Source organism: Pezoporus wallicus, unplaced genomic scaffold (assembly GCF_028554395.1).
Source record: "Pezoporus wallicus isolate ANWC-B61680 ecotype Strahan unplaced genomic scaffold, APGP_CSIRO_Pwel_v1 contig_8702, whole genome shotgun sequence".
NCBI lineage: Eukaryota > Metazoa > Chordata > Aves > Psittaciformes > Psittacidae > Pezoporus > Pezoporus wallicus.
Window position 1 is genome coordinate 36,060 of NW_026636754.1, and position 19,612 is coordinate 55,671.

At 51.7% G+C, this 19,612-nt stretch overlaps 3 protein-coding genes across 5 annotated transcripts; 1 reads left to right on the forward strand and 2 right to left on the reverse strand.

The window, feature by feature from the left end:
• The first annotated feature begins 33 nt into the window (after positions 1–33).
• On the forward strand, positions 34–3,176 carry MRPS7 (mitochondrial ribosomal protein S7). 2 transcript variants are annotated; one of them, XM_057401382.1, is made up of 5 exons: positions 34–112; positions 742–933; positions 1,199–1,262; positions 1,837–2,004; positions 2,783–3,176. In XM_057401382.1, the coding sequence occupies exons 1-5, from the start codon at positions 57–59 to the stop codon at positions 3,002–3,004; spliced, it is 702 nt and encodes a 233-aa protein (XP_057257365.1). In that variant the 5' UTR covers positions 34–56; the 3' UTR covers positions 3,005–3,176. The 2 variants fall into 2 exon arrangements, with proteins under 2 accessions (XP_057257365.1, XP_057257366.1); XM_057401383.1 differs by lacking the exon at positions 34–112 and adding an exon at positions 597–640.
• A 510-nt stretch (positions 3,177–3,686) lies between these two features.
• MIF4GD (MIF4G domain containing) lies at positions 3,687–7,573 on the reverse strand. 2 transcript variants are annotated; one of them, XM_057401385.1, is made up of 5 exons: positions 7,325–7,573; positions 6,454–6,563; positions 6,032–6,187; positions 5,232–5,324; positions 3,687–4,626 (listed from the first exon to the last, which is right to left on the reverse strand). In XM_057401385.1, the coding sequence occupies exons 1-5, from the start codon at positions 7,404–7,406 to the stop codon at positions 4,420–4,422; spliced, it is 648 nt and encodes a 215-aa protein (XP_057257368.1). In that variant the 5' UTR covers positions 7,407–7,573; the 3' UTR covers positions 3,687–4,419. The 2 variants fall into 2 exon arrangements, with proteins under 2 accessions (XP_057257368.1, XP_057257367.1); XM_057401384.1 differs by having other exon boundaries at positions 3,687–4,647; positions 7,325–7,570.
• A 4,782-nt stretch (positions 7,574–12,355) lies between these two features.
• On the reverse strand, positions 12,356–19,247 carry SLC25A19 (solute carrier family 25 member 19). Its single transcript, XM_057401381.1, has 6 exons — positions 19,112–19,247; positions 18,478–18,633; positions 16,943–17,113; positions 15,852–16,035; positions 14,553–14,683; positions 12,356–13,431 (listed from the first exon to the last, which is right to left on the reverse strand). The coding sequence occupies exons 1-6, from the start codon at positions 19,235–19,237 to the stop codon at positions 13,231–13,233; spliced, it is 969 nt and encodes a 322-aa protein (XP_057257364.1). The 5' UTR covers positions 19,238–19,247; the 3' UTR covers positions 12,356–13,230.
• Between the last annotated feature and the right edge of the window lie 365 nt (positions 19,248–19,612).

Here is a 19,612-nt window from a genome sequence, read left to right on the forward strand (position 1 = left end):
TGGCCAACCTAAGGACCGCCCCCTCACGCTGCGCTTGGCTCCGCCCCTAAGGGAAGATGGCGGCGCCCATGGCGACGGGCCTGGGCGGGCGGCTACGGGCGTGGCTGCCGCGGTAAGCGGGGCCGGGGCTGTGCGATGGGGTGGTCCCCGGGCCTGGTCGCACACGGGTTGCGGTGCTTTGGGCTGCCGGCAGGGCTCGGGGCAGCCGCTGTGTCGGGGTCTCGGTACCGCGGTTGCTCCGCTCCGAAACGCAACCAAATGCGCGTCCCGAGGCGGATAATGAATGGAGTCACGGTGTAAGGTACTCGCCCCACTGCCAGGGGCACAGAGCGGTGTTTGTTCGAGACACACACAGGCCGGGCCCTCAGGGAGGGTCAGGGTCGGGCAGGGGCCCTGTGCTGTGCCTGGGACTTGGGATCCCACCCGTCCCTTTGGCGTGGCCTGCAGCAAAACTACTGGTTTATGGAATCCAAGAATGGTTGGGGTTGGAAAAGACCTCAAGATCGTCCAGTTCCAACCCTTGCCATGGGCAGGGAAATCTTCACTAGACCAGGTTGTCCAGAACCACATCCAGCCTGGCCTGCAGTGTGCCTTGCAGTAGAAATGCAGCGATGGAGAGGAAGGTGGAGATGTCTCCCAAGTGCAGTGTGTCCATCTGAGGCGTGCTCACCCCTGCCCGCATCCCCGTCGTGACATACTGCATGTGCCTGTTTACAGCCCTCTTTCTCTTGCTCCTCGCAGGCTGACGCAGGTGAGATGGAGCCGCTACAACCCCAGTTACATAGAGCCAGAGGTGAACAAGGAATTGTACCGGAAACGTCCAGAGGAGCTCACTGAGGAGGAGAAGGAGAAACTGGAGCGTAAGGCTGTTCAGCCCATCAAAGCTGCACCCCCCAGTCTCTCCAGCTCTGTGTTCAGCGACCCTATGATCAGGTCAGAGAAGGCACCATCTCCTGTGGAGCCACAATACCTGTGGAGCTGTGCCTTTATTTGCTGTGCTGCCCTTGCCTTCTGTCACAGCGCAATCCCTTTATTCCAAGTTAATCTTTTCCCCACAAAGCCAGTGACTGGCAGTGATTAGAGATAATCACAGCAGATCCAGCAGCACCCAGACTTAACGACAGGAATGGCACAAAAGGGGTGGGGCTTGTTTCTGTGGGTGATGGAAATCGGTTCACCTTTGGCTTTGTGTTTGCAGTAAATTCACCAATATGATGATGAAGGGTGGAAATAAAGTGCTGGCCAGAAGCCTCATGTCTCAGGTGAGAACTCATATTTCTTCTATTAGGTTAAACCAATACAAAATGGAAGGCTGTAATGTCAAGCTCCCTGGAATAAGGAATTATCAGAACTCAGGTTATCCCTGTGGTCCCTGCACTCTGTTCTCACTGTTATTTACCTGATAAGGCATTTTGTACAAGCTTCAGCCTCATTCAGCTCACAGCCCAGGTGGTGGGAGCCTAATGGAGAACATTCTCTTTCCACTCTTCAGTAGCCCTTGGACCTTATGTACTGCGTAAACTCAGAGAATACTTTTAAAAGCATAATTTTCTCAAATGATCTTCCTTCCAGCTCTTTCGTGCCTTATTTTCTGTATAATTTGCCAATGAAATCTCACAGATGTGTCACAGCTTTGACCCCTGCTCTGACCTACAGTAACTGGTATTAGCTGATGGTCCCATCTGGTCCATTCCATCCTTGAAAGCCCTTGAAACAAGGACACACGGTGCCCAAATGTTCCCCAGTTGCTCAAGTGAAAATGGGGTGCTTGTAAAAGTGATGAACCTTTATGGAGTGGGATAATCCATCTGCTCTGTCTCTTGTCTTTATCCCAAGACTCTAGAGGCCATTAAGAGAAAGCAGCTGGAGAAGTACCACAAAGCTCCAGAAGATGAGAAGGAGACAATTGAATGCAACCCTTATGTCATTTTCCACCAGGCTCTGAAAAACTGCCAGCCCATCATTGGGCTCAGCAACATCACGAAAGGAGGCAAAACCTACCAGGTGAGGGGGGGCCTGGGAGCACATCTGGATGGGAGAGAGTTAGGGAAGCAGATGAACTGGTTTCCACCCCTTCAGCTCAAGCTTTCCTTCCCTTGGAAAGAGGGATGCTTTGCAGTCTGGATTAAAACAGCACCTAGAGCTTTGTCCAAAATCAGGCCCCCAGCCTGTGAGCACGGCAGTTCCCTGTCAGCAATGGTTTCTGCTTCTCTGATAAGGAGGATGCAGCAAATGTTGTCCAAGAAGACAAGAGATCAGTGACAGGCAGCAAACGAATTGGCATTGCAGGACTATGGGTCTCATTCTCTGTGCAGCACCACATTGCTTGGGTAGAGGTCCCAAAGCCCTGGGGCAGGTCAGTGTAGCAGAAAACATCAATTAGATACAGTGGAGGGTTGAAAATGAGCAGAACCTGTCCTAAGTACAAGCTCTGCAACATGGAGACCTGATGGGGAAATAAGATGTGGAGGCATTTCTCTGTCATTCAGTGGAGTAGGGACCATCTCCCATCTCTGCAGCACAAACCAGCCTGGGTCCAGCTCCCAAACAGCCCAGAAGTCCTTACAAAGCCCATTTCAAGGCAGTACCAAGGCTGATCAGAACATCCATTTGGTAGCAGTGGCCAGTTCCTGTGGACAGGAGGTGAATTGGGACAGATGAGCTGCTAGGTGCTGGTTTTACTGCAGACAGCAGCATGGGCTGGACCTGTGCGACTGCTGGAGCAGAACAGGTTCCTGCCCCCTCACAGTGTGATAACTGTTACGGGTTCCACCTTCCCCAGGTGCCAGTCCCTCTGAAGGACAATCGGAAGCGCTTCCTGGCCATGAAGTGGTTGATCACTGAGTGCAGGGAGAACAAGCACCGCCGGACGCTGATGCCCGAGAAGCTCTCCCAGGAGCTGCTCCTGGCCTACAACAACGAGGGGCCCGTCATCAAGAAGAAGCACGTGCTGCACAAGATGGCAGAGGCCAACCGGGCGTATGCCCACTACCGCTGGTGGTAGGGACTCTGCATGGGACACGGTGCCACCAGCCCCAGCTCTGCCTGCCTGGGGGCAGCTGGGGAGAAAGAAGAGGGAAAGGAGGAAGATCCCTTCCAGACAGCTTCTGAACTAAGCCAGGGAAAGCTCATCTGATCCCACAAGGTTCCTTTGTGCTTGTTGGGATGGGGAAAGGAGGAATCCAACCAAAGGAGGAACCAACCCCTGCTCTGGTTATTTCATCATCACTTCCCAGTAAATACAAGCCTTAAGATGTTTTCTTAAAGCAATGCTGCACAAAGTAATCTTCCACTTACCTTTACTGCAAGACTTGTAAGTCTCTGCTCCTGCAATCAGCAATGGTTTTGGCTGCACAGCTAAAAACAGAGCTGGATTTTTGTCACACCACAACACTTTGAATGGTACAAAAGGCAATAAAAGGCCCTTTTTGAGTTGGTTCTGGTCACCAGCAGCATTGTCTGCACAGGTTTGATGGGAATAATAGCAAAATAAAACCAGTTGTATGGGAAAGTTTTCTCGAGTCCAAGCCTTTGTTGCTTGACTCTCAGACTGCTTTTTCCAGTAACCCTGGTTGTACAAAGCCTTGGTGACACCCTACACCCGAGGACAAAATGAGTACTGAAGCCTTAAGTCAGGAGTAACCTTTAAGTAAAGCCCAGCAGCTGCGCAGACAGAAAGCAGGGCATGTTAGTGGAAAACTTTTATTAGAAAAAATCCTTCAATAGACTATTTTGTTTCTTTTCTTCTATTGTAAGAAACATTCCAGAGTTGAAACTCCCTAAAGTTGGATAAAACAGGACAGTTGTATAAAACTTACAAAACCTGTGCCTGGCCACATGTGCTCAGGGACCTGCGCATGTAGTAAAGAACTACACGTGAGTAGTTGGGTTCTCTAGAACCAGCTACTAGAGCCCTGTGGCAGGTACTCGTGGCTGTGTGCATGCAGGTGCTGGAAGGAGCCTGGGAAAAATAGCACTTGGTTGAGCTGTTTGTGAGGCCACGGTGTTTTGTGTGACTTGTCCCGGAGAACCGGGTACAACCTGAGCTGGGATTGATTTCCCCTCTGCTTCCCACAGCCCTTGGATAAACCAAAATGTCCTCAGCCTAAATTGTGCTTTTAACACTCACAAAATGCTGGTTTGAGCTAGAAACTCAAAGCTTGCCCTTTGCTGGCAGCAGCCCAATGTCAGCCAAAATCAATGGGAGAGCTCCTGGGTTAAATGTGCCCTTCCCACCTCTCCCAACCTCCAAAGTCAGGTTAGTGCCAGTTGCAGCCTGACAGAGTGCCCAGAGGCTCTACCCAATAGAAGCCCTATTTATAGGAAGTGCTAGAAGAACATTAATGTGAAAGGAAACTCAAACTTGGTATGAAGCTTGCTGGTGAAGGTGCTGGGGACATCTCCCCTCTGCTGCAGAGCTTAATCCGTCACTTCGCTGTAATAGTACTTCTGGGCAGCATCTGTCATCTTCCAGTCGGCAGCTCGGAACTCGATGATCTCCAGCAGCAGGAGCTGGGACAGGGAGCTAAGCCCCTCCTGCAGGAGGAAACCATCCCGGAGGAGGGAGAAGAGCTCATCCATCCGCTGGGAGTTCATCTTCTCCAGCTGCTCGCCGATGCGGTGGAGCTGTAGGACCAAGCAGTCCACCTTCAGGAGGAAGAGATGAAGGGAATGGAGAGCTCTGGCACATCTGTAGAGGTTCCCCTCAGTCACTTATGGACCAACTCATCCCGTTTCCTCTGTTCTGGAGTTCCAAGAGGTGATGGTTCTGCTTCCCCAAAGTTGCTGTGAGCAACTGCAGCTGCCTGCCACCACCTCCCAGTGCTGCAATGCCTCAGCACACCAGTGTGGCAGCTGCTTTTCCAGATGTCCACCAATTGGGAATGCTGGAAAAGCAGCTGGTTCAGTGAGAATGGGGGAATCATCTGTGTTTTGCTCACATGATGGGACTGAACCTGTGTAGCACCAGACAATCCCTGCTTCCAGCTCTGCTGCTGGATCTACAGTGATGACATTTTGGCAGTGGGGAGGAAAGCTGCTCCAAGGGAGGACGTGCAGCCTGGGCAGGGGAGTCAGAACCAGCACCTCCATCCTGCCTCCTCCCAGGCTGCAAACGCTTCTTCCAGCACATCCCAGGAGGCAGCTCTCCCTCCTGCATCCCCCCAGGCTGTGCCTGTTGCTGGTTCTCAGCAGGACCCAGGCACATCAGCATCCCTCTTCCCTGCACTCACCTCTTCCTCCTTGCACAGGCTGTCGGGCTGTGCCAGCCGGAACAGACAGTCATAAACAGGGTTCACCAGAGCCATCATAGGCATGTTGTTCACCTGAAAGGAGGCAGAAGCCATCATCAGCTTGGGGGCAGAAAGGGAGGAGTCTGCAGCTATTCTATATAGCTGTCCCCGTGCTGCTCTTCAAAGGAGAAGGGAGCAGCATTCATTCGTGCTGCTGAACTGTACTGGTGGGATTCCTGTAGGAGACCAGACACTTGAGCCTCCAGGAGCCAGAGAAGCTGAACAAATGATGTGAAAAACACCTATTTTTAAATAGAAGCAGGTAATCATGGGAAATGCACTTGTTGCAACAGCGTTTTCCTGCCTGCAGCTCTGCTTGCATCAAATTTACATCTACTCCAAGCACACACACTGCAGCAAAGGTTTGCAGACAAGCTCTGTCAGTACATGGGCTAGTAATTATATCAGCACCCACAGGTCCACCCAGGACTAAACCAGTTCAATCTGGGACATCTGGGAGCAGGCAAAACAGGGGCTTTCAAACACCAGGTACAAAATGGGGAAGCTCAGACTTTGTGATTGTTCCCGGAGAGGGCTCTGCCTCTCCAAGCCTGTTTGCTTGCCTGTAGGTATCACAAGCTCCAGCAGCATCCTTGTGCTGAGAACCGCCTCTGGCTCCCACTGCTGAGCCACAGCCCTGGGCTCCATTCAGCACCCATCCACCACCCCAGCCCTGGCAACTCTGGACACCCAGGCCCCTCTGGCACCCCCAGGCAGCAGCCTCAGCTCCTGCTCCTCACCCTCAGGTAGTCGAAGATGTTGCAGATGAAGGTGACGTAGCAGATCCAGGCCTGGAGTGAGCGGGTGCGCAGCTCCTCCCGGTCCTTGTACTCCTGCTGCAGCCGGTTCAGCAGGCTCCTCCGGAAGATGCTCTGCCCAACTTGTTTGCTCTCTGCCTATGAGCCCACAAAGCAGGATAGAGGCATGAACTGGGGGTGTGAGAGGGGCAGGGGGATGCTGCTCCTTGGGGGATGCAGGACCACACAGATACCCTCCTGTGACTGCCCCCAGAGGCAGGAAAGCTGCAGCCTGTGCTCACTGCTGCTCATCTGGATGCTGCCACAGCAAGGGGCAGCAGCAGAGGAGCTGAGGGGTCATGGCACAGGGCTGGGACAAAGCCTCTCCTGGCCCAGCCCAAGGACCAGACACGAGGAGCTCTCACCTGGATGATGGTGTAGCAGATGCGCCCTGCCTCCTTGCTGAACACACAGTCTTTGAGGGACTGGTCCACTATGATATTGGCCACTTTCTCCAGGTCCACGTTGCTGGGGTCTGCAAAGAGGAGAAGCACTGTCAGGAGCCAGCACCCTTCATGTCCTGCTTGCTTTGGAGTACCTAGAAAGCAATCAAGGTCAGTGTGGGTCCTGGTACAACCATGTTATAGGGTGCAAAACCTCACGCTTGCTCCCACATCAAGAGTCCCAGCCCCTTCTCACACACCAGCTGCTTTGGAGACACCAGCTCCAGTGGTGCATGGTCCTCCCAGGCTGGAGGCACAGCCATCATGATGGGAAAGTGATGGAAAAGTGATGGAAAAGTGATGGAAAAGGCAGATAATACTGGAAGCAAGTTGATCTGAATGTGAAATCCCAGCACTGCTTCAAAGCTGGGTTAGTGAGAGCCAGATGGGCAAACTCCTGCAGGGCTTTGACCAGTGAGCAGGAGATGACCCCACAGCATGGAGGGACAGTGAGCAGGAACAGGGTGCTGGAGAGGGATGAGAGGCCAGGCCTGGGCAGAGATGCTGAGTTAGGGCAGGAGAGGGGGTACCCCGAAATCAGAATCCCAGTGATGAGAACCAGGAGCTGAGTTTGAACAGCGGCACCATTAAACACTGGGGAGAAGGTGAGAGGGGGTAAAAAGAGGGGGGAGCAAAGACCTTCCTGGAGAAGATTCACCAACAGGACCCAGTCAGGGATGATCAGTGTTCGCGGAACAGCTCTTCTACACTGAACACTGGGTGTTCCTTACAGGGGTCCAGCCTCACGTGCATGCCAAACTGCAGCAGAGGAGTAAGTACAAAGCCTGCTGACCTTTGAGGGCTGTTTTCAGCAGCTTCTGTGTCTCGGCATCAAATGACTGTATTTTATATTCTTCTTTGCCTGTTTCCCCCATGACTGGCTTCCTCCAAGGGCAAGAGTCAGGGCACTGGATGGGCTAGTGTCAGTCCCTGGGGAAAGAACACACACACAGCATAGTTGGTCAGAGGCAGACCTTCACCCAGCCATTGGCAAATCCCATCTGGTGCTGGTGCACAGGCTGTTATCATGACAGCTCCCACCAGCCCTACATCTGAGCAAAGTCTTCCTCCACATCCTTTTAAGCCTTGTTTCCTATGACAGGACTTAATCTTCTGAGCCTTTATGTTCTTCTGGTATGAAATGTGTTGCAGCCTGTTGATCTGCAGGTTCACAGGGCACAGCACACCAGGACAGCCCCAAAATACACCTATCTCGCCTCGGAAGGCTTTATCACAGGGGGACACACACAGGAGCACCCAGTGCAGCCGCTCCCTGTGCCTTTAACACACCAGCTCAGCTGGTGTCACACAAAAGCCTGGGAGGAATCCAACCCAGCACCTAAGGATCCAGAGCAGCCCCTGCACCACAACCAGGCTCCCTCATCGAGACACAGCACGCTCTGCAACCAAATCCCCACCAGCTCCTACCCCATCCCATCCCATCCCATCCCATCCCACTGCAGCCAAGCACAGCTCTATGCAGGACCAGCGCTGCTCCTAAAGAGCCTCCAGATTAATTTGCTGCTGCTTTGTGATACACTAAAGACAGCACAGAGTTATGGCACAGAGAGGAAGGGCTTCTCTAACACACACACACACACATACAAGATGAGCTGCTCAACACAAACTGCTGGGCTGGCCAGACCCACAGCACACACATGGAGAGGGCACTAAGCCAAATGGGTTTTGCCAGCTTGAAATTCCTTTGCTGTTACTCATCCCTCACTGCAAATAGGTCCTGACAGGGATTAAAGCCAAAGAGCCCATCGCCCTTTGGAAGCATGGGGCACATAGACACAGTACCTCGGAGCAGAGAGCAGTGGGTAGAGGCTCTGCCCTCCCCTCCTGCCCCATGGGGTGACAACAGCCAACACTGCTCCCACAGCCAAAGCTGCCACCTACACAGGGTTACCTGCGGGACCAGCACTGAAGTCTCTTTCCCAGATGGATTCACAAGCAGCTCTGTGCCCTCCGTGCCATGGCTGGGTGACAAACACCTTCCATCCGGCCTCTCCAGCCCCGGGTCCCAGCAGCAGCAGCAGCAGCATCGCTGTGCTGAAGGAACCTGGCGACAGCTCAGCGCCGCACACAGCGAAGCTGAAGCGCCCGAGCCCGTCCGGCAGCGTCTGTCACCACCGCCCAGCGCCGCTCCCAGCATCCCCGCAGCTCCCCGGGGATGGGCAAGGCTGCTTGGAGCTGCTGTGCCAAACAACCCTGCCCCGAGTGAAAACCAGCCAGGACCACCGTGTGTGAAGGGCTGGTGGCAGTGGGTGACTCCAGGCACAGCATCACCCGCGGGTACCAACTACTCCAGTGGTCCCCACTAGACGAGCTATCCTGGGGACTTGTGTGGTTGGGGTTGGTGTCCTCGACCGGCTGCATCGCAGCGCGTCAATCCCGGTGGGAAGGGCAGGACGTGCCGCGGCCACCACAAGCAGAGGGCGAAGAGCAGCGAAGTCTCCTCCGAAGGGCACAACCACCTCGGGGACCCCCGTCCCATCCCCACCGATGGAGCCCGCAGCACCGGGACCCCTCTGTGCCCGGGTACCCCCCGCCGCCGCCTCGCCCCAGCCCCGCGACCAGGGCAGGGCGGGGGGAGCCGTGCCCAGCGCCACCGACCTGCCGGGCCGCCCCGCTGGCTCCTCCGGCCGCGGGCGCATCGCGGGAGCGCCCCGGGCCCCGCCGCGGCCCCGGTTTCCTCTTAGGTCATTTCCTCGCCCGAGCCGGGGGAGGGCCGGGCCGGGCCGGGCCGGGCGAGACGCGGCCGCCGCCGCAGCGCCACCGCCTGCGAGCTCCGGGGCACCGCGGCTCTCCCCCGGCCGCACTTCCCGGTGTGTCCCGGTCCCACGTCGGGAGCACCGCCCAGGCCCCCGCCGCTGTCCCGCTGCGAGCCGCGGTCAGTCCGCTCCCCCCGGCTGTGGAAAAACACATGGGGAAAATATGAGGGGAGAGGCTTTAAAGCAACTCACTGCAACGGGAGCATCCTCATCGCTTCACTCCCAACTGTGTCACCTCCTCAAGGGGAAGGCTCGGCAGCACTTAGACAGGAGCAGAGCAGCCAGGAACAGCTCAGGAAACCAGAATGAGTGGTTTGGGAACTTTCCGGCTCGGTACAGACCAAGCCAGGACTCATCCACCACGGTGTGGGGCTCCCACCCATGAGCTTCCGCTTGACCCTCTGGGGCACAGAGGTGGGACTGGGCTGGAGATCCCACTCCACTGATCCCCCTGGGTGCAGCTATACCCAAAGCATCACCCCATTATCACAGAGGGGATGGGATGGCTCCCAGGAGCCAGTGATGGGGAAGGAAAACCACACCTTCCTACTGCCCCGCACCATGGCCTGGCTGTCCTCCACCAGGGCAGGAGGGGGGCACAGCGATCCCATGGGATCCACCCGAATATTCAGGAGGGAAGGAATAAAGGAACTGTAGCCAGACGGGAGCATAACAAAGTATTTACTGTACCTTGCCTCAAAGGTAGCACACATTGTGCTCGGACACCTTCCAACAGCAGCTGCAACAGATCCACTCAGGAAACACAACAAAACACCTCAGAAAATCCAACTACATCACATGAGAAACTTAAACCCAAACTAAGAACTATCTATTCCAAGCCTGACTGTCAAACATCCATTTCTTTTCACAAACCACCCTCTGGAGGAGCATTCCAAGAACAGTGTCCCAGGACTCACTGTTGGAGGACACTGTGTCCATCACAGAACTTGTGCGTCTGCGTCCTCCTGCCTGAGGCCAGCTAAGAGCAACAACCACAGCACAGCTGGGCCTTCCCTGCTGAAGTCCTTTTGGATGTTCTGATGGTGTAAGGCACTATTAGAAAGCTAACACAATCACAGGCAACGCAGATCCCCCTGAAAGGATGACATCAGAGGGAAATCCCAGCCATCCCAATGGGAAAAACCTGGCACAGATTGACAGCAAGTCACTCACCCTGTGGAGTATCTGAGAGCAGATCTGTCCCCCATAACAGAGAACAAGGTGACTGCAGATCTCTCCTATCTCCTGCTCCTCAAATTCAAGGAAATGGCTTCAATCAGCATCACAAGTAAGACCTGTCCTCCTAGTGCTAAATCAGTCATTCCCAAAGAGAAAACAACAAACCAGGCTGTGTGCTGAAGCTCCTGACCAGGAGTGTCTCTTCCACAGACTGGCAGCTTCAACTCCACCTTTGCCATCTGTTGGATGGAAGCAAGTGTATTTAATGCAGTGGAGGAAAAATCTATCCCAGAAGGAAAAGCTCCTCTGCACCCTCCACTGCTGCTCTCCATGCACAGCAGCCAAGTTACATGCCCCTAGAGCTGCATCACCTTAAGCTCCACAGAACACTCAAGGAGCACTGTCTCCGCAGTCTTCTTTATTCTTTACCCCTATGACAACCAAAGCAACTCCCCCCCCCCTTCCAGAGGCTGCAATTCCCACTGCCGAGTCCTCACCAGTTTCCCCCTATTTTGTGCAGTTTAACAGCAGCTCTTTGATATAAAGTGAAAAACAAAAGAGTCTTGTAAGGTTTACACAGGATGGATGAGGCCTGATTTCCTATGGGAGCCTAAGAGAGCACAGAAACCTGCTGTGGCCAGTCCTGTCCCTGCTACCCATGACAGCATTCCTCTGTACCAGCAGCCAAAAGCCAGTAACAATCCCAGCCTGTCTGACTCTGCTTCACAATGAGATGTTTCTCTCATTGGAAGGATGGCATGAGGGTAAGTCCATCACTGGCTGTGATGTCTTTCCAAGAACAAGAGATGAACAAGAAACAAAGGCAAAATATAGTTAAGATTTGGGGGGAATCTCAGCTTAAATAACACAGGAAAATGCCACTCAGATTGAGGCACTTTGAGACACTTTACTCCACATTCTTTGTACTATCTCCAATAAGCAAAACTACGCATTTTTGGAGTACATGCAGCTAATACTCCCTCTTTAAGGCTCCTGTATGAGCCTCCTGCCTGCCACCACCACTGCTCAGTGGATTTAAATTTAAACAGTTCTCAAAGTCACCTGCAAACAGCCACTTCACACTCCAACATCTCAAACCACAGCAGACACCAAGTTATTTGGCCTGGGCTTGCAAGGAATCTCTCTGGCTACCTCAGATACCAGTGAAACAGCTGCTCTTCAGAACCAGCCTCTCACAATAGCACAGGATAAGGGAGCAATGCTGATATGCTCAAAATTGCCAGAAGTTGCATCAGAAGAATGGAACTGGTCACGTTGGAATGTGGCCAACATCTAGGATTAACACCCTGGATACTGCAAAAGAGCCATGGGAAGCTCTGCATGAAGAGAAGAGCTATCAAACCATCCTCTAAATAACAGCAGTGCTCTGCCCCATCCACCACTCACCAGATGACTGACAGGCTTTTGTATCACAGCAGCTCTTCCTCAGAGTCTGCATTCCATAACTGGTCCAACCACACCCTGCTCAGCCTGGAAAAACAGTGAAAGAGGAGGAAGAAAGCAATTTCCCTCTTTTCCCTGTTACGTAAATCAGAGCTGCTGGGTCGTTGTTTTGTTGGGTTTTCAAAGCATCCCTAAAACCTCTGAAACTGCAGAACATCACTTCCCAAGCTCTAATTCCATCACCCTTTCCTTGTCAAACACCATTCTGAGCCAAGCAATTTCCATCTGATGCTCAGTCCTTTCACTTCAGCTTAGCTTGTCAAAACACTTTCAGCTATTAGCACCACAGGAGGAGTGAGATTCAGAAAGGTTTTCAGCAGATACACTTGCTGGAAACATTCAAAGGTGGTATTAAATAAATAATAATAATAATAATAGGTATTTACTAGTTTCCACAGGACTTTTCCTTCATTATTCCCACTTAAATATTTCTAGAACTCTACACAGCATTTGGTTACTCACTGCATTGAAGCAAAGAACCCTAAAGAATAGGGCTTGTGCGTTGAATTCCCTTAGAGAGGGGTTCTTAATCTGCAGATTGAATTGCAAAAGTGTGACTGAGGCAATGCAGAACCCCAAGCGATGTGTGGTAAGACGTGCAAGAAGAGAAATGGGCACTTTGGATACAATCAAGCTCATCAGAGTTAAAAGAGCAAGTCTGGGTGTGATCCACCAGAAAATGCTGTGTTTCAGGTGGCTGATTCAAGTGGTAAGCAAGAAGCAGCAGCTGGCAGCAAAGAAAAGGAAAACTGAGGTTCTGTGACACTAAGGAGGTTTGAGTTGACTTCACAACAGCAGCAGAGCTGCCTGTGCTACACCAAGGAAAGAACACAGTGCAAACAGCAGTCCAGAGAGCAAGGAAACACAGCTGTGCGGATGTAGCCATAGGAAGTGGTGTTAGGTTGGATAAGCAGCACCAGCTACACCAGGATCCCAATTTGTGATCCAGGGCAAGCACAGGAATACACCCGCTTCAGCAGGTGCCTCTTTACAGCAGGTAGTTTTCTGCTTTGGTTCCCCCCTCTCTCCACTAAATGCGTGCTGATATTAGAGGAAACAGAGGAAAAAAGTGCTCAGTTGAACAGCTTCCAGCAAAGCAGTTCAGTGTCTTCAGCAGAACTGCAGCTGCCTTCTCCTTCTGCTTGGTCCCAGGAGGTGATTTCCTACAGGCTGATGGAGCTCTGGGAACTCTGACATTCCCAACGTGCTCATGACAGAGCAAAGCCCATCAGTTTCCCCTCCTCTAGGAGGGCCTCAGGTAGCCACAGACATGACCCTTTCAGCGTTCCTTCCTTGCAATGCTATCGGCAGTCTTCAGGGAGCACAGGAGGCTGCAGAACAGCTCATACCAGAAGAAGGTAAGGCCAGTAGAGACAGCAGCCTTCAGCAAGCTGGGTGAGAGGCCCTTAAAGAATCCACCCGGGCCCTCCTCTCGCATGATCTGCCTTATGCAGTCCAGGAGACCGCTGTACACCCGCACCTGGGAGAGAGATGGCAAAAGGGTTAAATAAGGAAACTCCAGGACAACTTTACCTGGAAAAGAACACCGAGATCCCCAAATATCCCACAAAAATGGGATGTTTTTCTGCTATTATAATGAAATGCCTTTCTGGCTATTATAATGAAATGATTTGAGAGCCAGTCCGTAGCAAGTGGGGTGGAAGAAAGCCATGTGTTTTGCATCAGCAATGACTTATGCAGATCATTCTAATTGAGTGCCCCTAAAATCTTCATGCTGCAACCACAAGTATTATTCATGGTACAAGTTTATGCAGTGGTTATTTCAGGTTGTGCTGCTGTTTTCCATCTCCTTCACTCTCTAAAACGGGACTTTTCCAGTTTCCTGACAGAAAGAAAACACAAGCCTCAAAAATAGCCATCCGCATGTCATCGTGTCCCAGGGAAGTTTTAACATCTTGTGACACATCAGCGCTAAGAACAACTTCTGAACCTTACTGGAAAAGCATCCAATGCAATGGGTTAAGACTTCAAGTTCTTATCTCTGAGTTTCTTGCGGTACAGACTGATCTGCTTCTCAGATCCAAGGAATTTGAAGGAAAAAAAGACATTTTCCACATGTCATGTGAAGAAAGAGAGAGTTACTTGAAGGATCTGTATTTGTCTTACAGCATTATTTCAAAGTGAAATACACTGTAAGACAAACAGAGCACAGAGGAAGGTGGTAAAGAACACCAGAGGTATTTAATGTCCTTTGAATTTCAGGATGTTCTGGTACATAAGACATATGCTGAACACTTGGTGCCTATTCCTTGTGTCAAAATATTAACTGCAGAAGAGGATCCTGACAGCCAGGTGATCCCAGCATAAAGCCAGTGTCATCCTCTGCTAGGAATGCAGTCCTGAATCAGAATTACCAAGCTGCAACTAGAAACTAAGTATACCAACCCCGTTTCCTGCTTCAATGATCCCCAGCTTCAAGACAACCAACAGACGGAGATGGGCAAGAGCAAGTTCACGAGGAACTCCTAACCCAAATACGAACACAAGAGGTACCACTGGCGAATCATCATTGGTGGGCTGGCCCTGGATTATCTCACAAATCCATACTCTTAAAAATCAGGGAATTCCTACATTTTTCACCTGCCCAAAGGCTGCCCGGGCCTGCTCAAAGCCACGCACTTGCAGTCGCTTCTTGAACAAGTCGAAGGGGTAAGTGAGGGTTTTGCTGATGATTCCAGCACAGCTGCCACAAACAAGGTTTTTAACGTTGCCTGAGAAGCAGAAAGGGGAGACAGGAGGGGAAAAGAGGATTAGCAGGGAGTTTGCATTAAAGATCATGAGACTTCAGTTAAAGATCTCTTTGCACAAGAAGGTCAAAAAGGCCCTTTTTGTGGGCCACAGAACCTCAATCTACATCTCTACATCTGGCCTGCAATGTCTTCTGGGGCCAGAGTGTAACAGCTCATCTTGGTTCATTGCACTCATCTTGCTCTGCTCTGCCAAGTGGCTTAACACAAAAAACCCCAGTCACCAGAGAACCTGCCACTAGTGGATGGAGCTTTCCTGCCCCAGTAAAAGCCCAGTCACTGGAAATCTTGCAGTCCTGACTGCTCTGACTTATTCTGGACTGGATTAAGTCACAAGCTGGCATTGCCTGATGAGTTCAGAGGCTTGTGAGAAGTGAGTTTTGGGGCATTAGACTTCTTCCTGACAAACCTAAGTTCCCAGCACACAATCACCATCAGCCTCTGCCATCTAAAACTAAACATGCAGACATGATCTTGGAAAGTCTAGATCCTCTACTGAAGAAATTCCATCCAGGAATAAGAACATGCTGATCCTGCATACACTCTTTCCCAAGGAGGCACCAGTACCTAAAACTGTCAAGGTGAAAGGCTGCATCAGGATGAGATTCTCTTATAAGGGAGCTAGGAAGCATCATAAAAATATCAGGTCAAGAGCTTGGCAGTTTTAAATGAGGCTGAACGAATCCTCTTCTGGAACAGCTGGACTGGAAACTCAGGCAGATTTCCTGAGGAAATCCAAGAGTCCCACCCCCATAGCACTAAAGGAACGGAGGAATTGAATAGAAACTAATGGAACAGACACGTTACTGTCTTCCCATGGGATCAGTAATGTGACACAGCTCGAGAAGGAGTATTCGAGTCTGTGACACATCACTTTCCCATCCATCCACATTTCCATCATGCTTATTCCATAACAGGAGCTGTCTGTAAACTTCACTGTAAACTGTCTGTAAACTTCACTGCACTTACTTTTGCACTATCTGTGCAGGGGTAAGAATGAGAGATGGGCAATTGAGGCAATTTTACATTGAAAAGGTTGACAGGACAGAAAACTGAGCTTATGTCAGTCTCCCAAAGTAGCATTCATCCTTTCTCTCCCCCATCATCAGACATCACTGTCCCAGGTGCCTACCTCCTTTCTTTCCTTCAGCTGGAATCACCCATTCAGAAACCTGTTGCAGGATGTTGTAGAAGGAGAACTGGAGACCAGCATTTGGGAAGACAGCAATGATTGTGGGGGTCAAACCTCTATAGAATGTCCGAGGTCCCTCTGTCTGGTACATCGTGACCACTGCGTGGCGAAGGTTTTGGTAGATCTAGGCAAGAAAGAAGAGGCTGATTCTCTGATGGAAAAGGCTTAAAACAACAAACCAAGGGGCAGGTTATTTCCCAGTGCCCAAAATACATCTGACTTTCAGCACAAAGCAATGAACAAAGTGATTTTGCACATCACACAGTATTTTCAGCTCAGCCCTATGACTCTCATAAGCTGACAACCTAAACCTGCCTCTGGGCTACCAGAGACTAACTTAATGATCCTTAGCTTTGCACTGGGCTGACACTGTATCCCACATGCAAGTTGTGCTGAGGGGAAGAAACAAGGCACAGAGCTGAGGCCAGAGACCACTTGCCTCAAAGACAAGATTATTTTTCTCTTAACAGCTCTGCTTGCTCCTGCAACAGAATTCATGTAATATGTATTGTGAGTCTACTGCAGGCTAATGGCTCTGATACAAACACATATAAATCTAGTTATTACAGATCTAATTAGCATGGAGACCAATTCTTGCATAAACAAGAACACGAAATACAAGTGAAAGGTGACTGGTTTCAGGTCTCATCCCCATCATTATCTAAACACGACTCTGTGCAAGTAGAAAGTTTAAAACCACAATGTTCAACAGACAGAGGAGTGTATTTATAAATGGCCAACAGGGCAGATGAAAATGGACTTATCCTGGCAAGGACAGTTTCTCCTTTCTGGATCATCTGTGAGGAGTCAAACACAAATCAGGAGCAGCAAAACATAATTAAGAAACCTTTGTCAACAGCACAGAGGATAACTTGGCAACAGTACAGACACTGCCCAATAACAGCACCGGCTTCTTTATGCTAACCCCCGGGGCCGTTATGTACTTTTCAAACCTCCTATTTTCCCACACATGGAATATTGCTACTGCTATGGAAGATAATCCCAAACACACACAGATCCCTAAGCCATACCTTAGGCTCACCCTGAGCAGCTAAGCGGGTGCGTAGCGTGTCAAGAGGCTGCACTGCCACAGTGGCTGTGCAGGCAGACAGCCCACCGCAGGTGAAGTGCACCAAGGAGTCGCGGGCGCCGTAGGAGGTGACGTTGTGTGCCAGCTGCGTCATGTTCTCGAACACCATGAACTGGCAGGAACAAGCACACACAGGTCAAGGAGTCAATGCTTATCGGTGACATGGATCTCCCACTCCTCTCTCATTTCACCCGGATAGCTCCACCCACCGCCTGTAACCACCTTCTCCCTGTGTCCTTCAAAAGTCCTTCCCAACTTGCAGCTGAGCATGTGTGTGCTCAAAGAATCAGGTGTAAAAACCACTCAGCAGCCCAGGGAATGCTCAGCACAGTCTGTGCTCTGACATTTGTGCTAAGTCTTGCAGTTCGTACTGTGAAAAACCTCATTTCAGTGCTCTGCGTATCCTAAAGTGTTTGTTATATTACAGACACACCGTGCATTCCTCTTTCAACCACTGCTCACAAAACGTGCTGTTAGTAGTTACAAATGAAGCATAACAATGCGGTTTAAAACATCATCAGCAGCCTAATGTCTTCCTTACAAGCTGTTAGGGACACATGAACAAAAGCAAAACCACTACACAGGTTTGGAACATGAATGGGTAAGCCAAGTGTCAGGAACAAATGGGGTTATCTGTGACAGCAGATACAGACAGAACTCGGTCTGCTCTATCCGTGCTCCAGCTTCAACAAGCTCAGGAATTAGAATCATAGAATAGTTGGGGTTGGAAAGGAGCTTAAGATCATCCAGTTCCAAACCCCCTACCGTGGGCAGGGACACCTCACACTAAGCCATCTCACCCAAGGCTTCGTCCAACCTGGTCTTGAACACTGCCAGGGATGGAGCATTCACAACCTCCCTGGGCAACCCATTCCAGTGCCTCACCACCCTCACAGAAAAGAATTTCCTCCTTATATCCAATCTAAACTTCCCCTGGTTAAGTTTTAACCCATTACCCCTTGTCCTGTCACTACAGTCCCTAATGAAGAGTCCCTCCCCAGCATCCCTATAGGGCCCCTTCAGATACTGGAAGCTGCTCTGAGGTCTCCACGCAGCCTTCTCTTCTCCAGGCTGAACAGCCCCAACTTTCTCAGCCTGTCTTCATATGGGAGGTGCTCCAGCCCCTGATCATCCTTGTGGCCCTTCTCTGGGCTTGTTCCAACAGTTCCATGTCCTTTTTATGTTGAGGACACCAGAACTGCACACAATACTCACGGTGAGGCCTCACAAGAGCAGAGTAAAGGGGCAGGATCACCTCCTTCGACCTGCTGGTCATGCTCCTTTTGATACAGCCCAGGATATGGTTGGCTTTCTGGGCTGCGAATTATCCATCAGCAAGATACAGTTGCACATCTTTACATCAGTACAGTGCAACTCTGGAGCTGCCTGTGTCACGTGCATGCATCCAGCCTGAAGAGGAGCAAAGTCAAGTCCTATGTATGTGCACTGGGCCCAGGGGATGGCTGGTCACCTCACCTGAACAGCTCCGTAGCCAACGGAAAGCAGCTGAGCAGGAACATGGCCCTTCCAGAAGGCGACCAAGCCCTCTTCCTGGAAGATGCGGCGTGCAGCCTGCAGGATGCTGTGGTACTTCGCCCCTGGGTTTTTGGAGGAGAGCTGCTCGATCTGAAGCTGGAGGAGAACACAGAGAAGGTTTGCTCTAATTCCACACCAGGTCTCAACAAGTTCCAGCATTGCCTTTGGGAATTCACAGCCCTGAGAGCCAAGCAATGCCCTCCCATGGACTCACACCTAGAGGTGACTGGGATGTTGTTTATGTAGGGCTCTAAAAGAATAAAGCCACACGTGCAACACAAGATAATCAGTAGGGAGGATGGTGAAATCCAGTTAGATAGCGAAGATGATTCACTCATAAAGACAGAGAAAGAAAACAAACTATAAAAGCCACAAGGTCCCATTCAAACACTCCAGTTCAGTTATATAAATAGTAGTGGACACGGGATAGCCCTGCTACCTTGCATAACCTGTACACCATGAGGTGAGGGCCGAGGAGCAGCGTTAGCACTCTCTGGGTGCCCAAGTGACCTATTCGCCCAGGCCATGCCCTGTAAGGGGCTCCTTCACCCCGAGCACGCCGTGAGGACCCTACCTGGAACCGGATCTTGATGACATCCAAGGGACTGATAAGGAGCCGGGTGACGAAGCCAGACGCTGACCCTGCTGCAGCCGCTTCCGCCGTGGAGACGCAGCTGGAGCCGGGGTCATAGCCGACCATGCCTGCCTGGAGCCCCCGCAGCCTGCCCGGGAGAACAGGGGCTTTGGTGAGCCCGCCCCGGACAGGCTCCGTCCCACAGCCTCACCCCCTCACACAGCCCCCCGAACCCCACACCGCTCCCCCTGGGCACACGCTGAGCCCCGCGGCACGCACCGGAGGGGAGCACGGAGCCGAACCCCAACCCCGTGCAGGGCCCCCGGCCGCAGCCCGCCCTCAGCCCAAGGCCCGCCTCAGCCGCCCGGCGCCGCACTGCGCCTGCGCGCCGCGGGGGGTGCTGGGACGTGTAGTCCAGCGGTGGTAAAATGGCGGGCGGCGGTTCGGGGCACGGCCCCGCGCCCCCAAGGACGGGCGGATGGCATTGGGATGAACCGGGAT

Excerpts from the sequence above, each read along its gene's own strand:
- SLC25A19 (XM_057401381.1), bottom strand. The coding sequence starts at position 19,237 with ATGGTCGGCTATGACCCCGGCTCCAGCTGCGTCTCCACGGCGGAAGCG. Across the intron at positions 18,634-19,111 it reads TCATCAAGATCCGGTTCCAG|CTTCAGATCGAGCAGCTCTC; the intron begins GTAGGGTCCTCA and ends GTTCTCCTCCAG. Across the intron at positions 13,432-14,552 it reads CCCGGGCAGCCTTTGGGCAG|GTGCGGGTGTACAGCGGTCT; the intron begins GTGAAAAATGTA and ends TCTCTCTCCCAG.
- MRPS7 (XM_057401382.1), top strand. The coding sequence starts at position 57 with ATGGCGGCGCCCATGGCGACGGGCCTGGGCGGGCGGCTACGGGCGTGG. Across the intron at positions 113-741 it reads CTACGGGCGTGGCTGCCGCG|GCTGACGCAGGTGAGATGGA; the intron begins GTAAGCGGGGCC and ends TGCTCCTCGCAG. Across the intron at positions 1,263-1,836 it reads CCAGAAGCCTCATGTCTCAG|ACTCTAGAGGCCATTAAGAG; the intron begins GTGAGAACTCAT and ends CTTTATCCCAAG.
- MIF4GD (XM_057401384.1), bottom strand. The coding sequence starts at position 7,406 with ATGGGGGAAACAGGCAAAGAAGAATATAAAATACAGTCATTTGATGCC. Across the intron at positions 6,564-7,324 it reads GCTGAAAACAGCCCTCAAAG|ACCCCAGCAACGTGGACCTG; the intron begins GTCAGCAGGCTT and ends TCCTCTTTGCAG. Across the intron at positions 5,325-6,031 it reads ACATCTTCGACTACCTGAGG|GTGAACAACATGCCTATGAT; the intron begins GTGAGGAGCAGG and ends GCCTCCTTTCAG.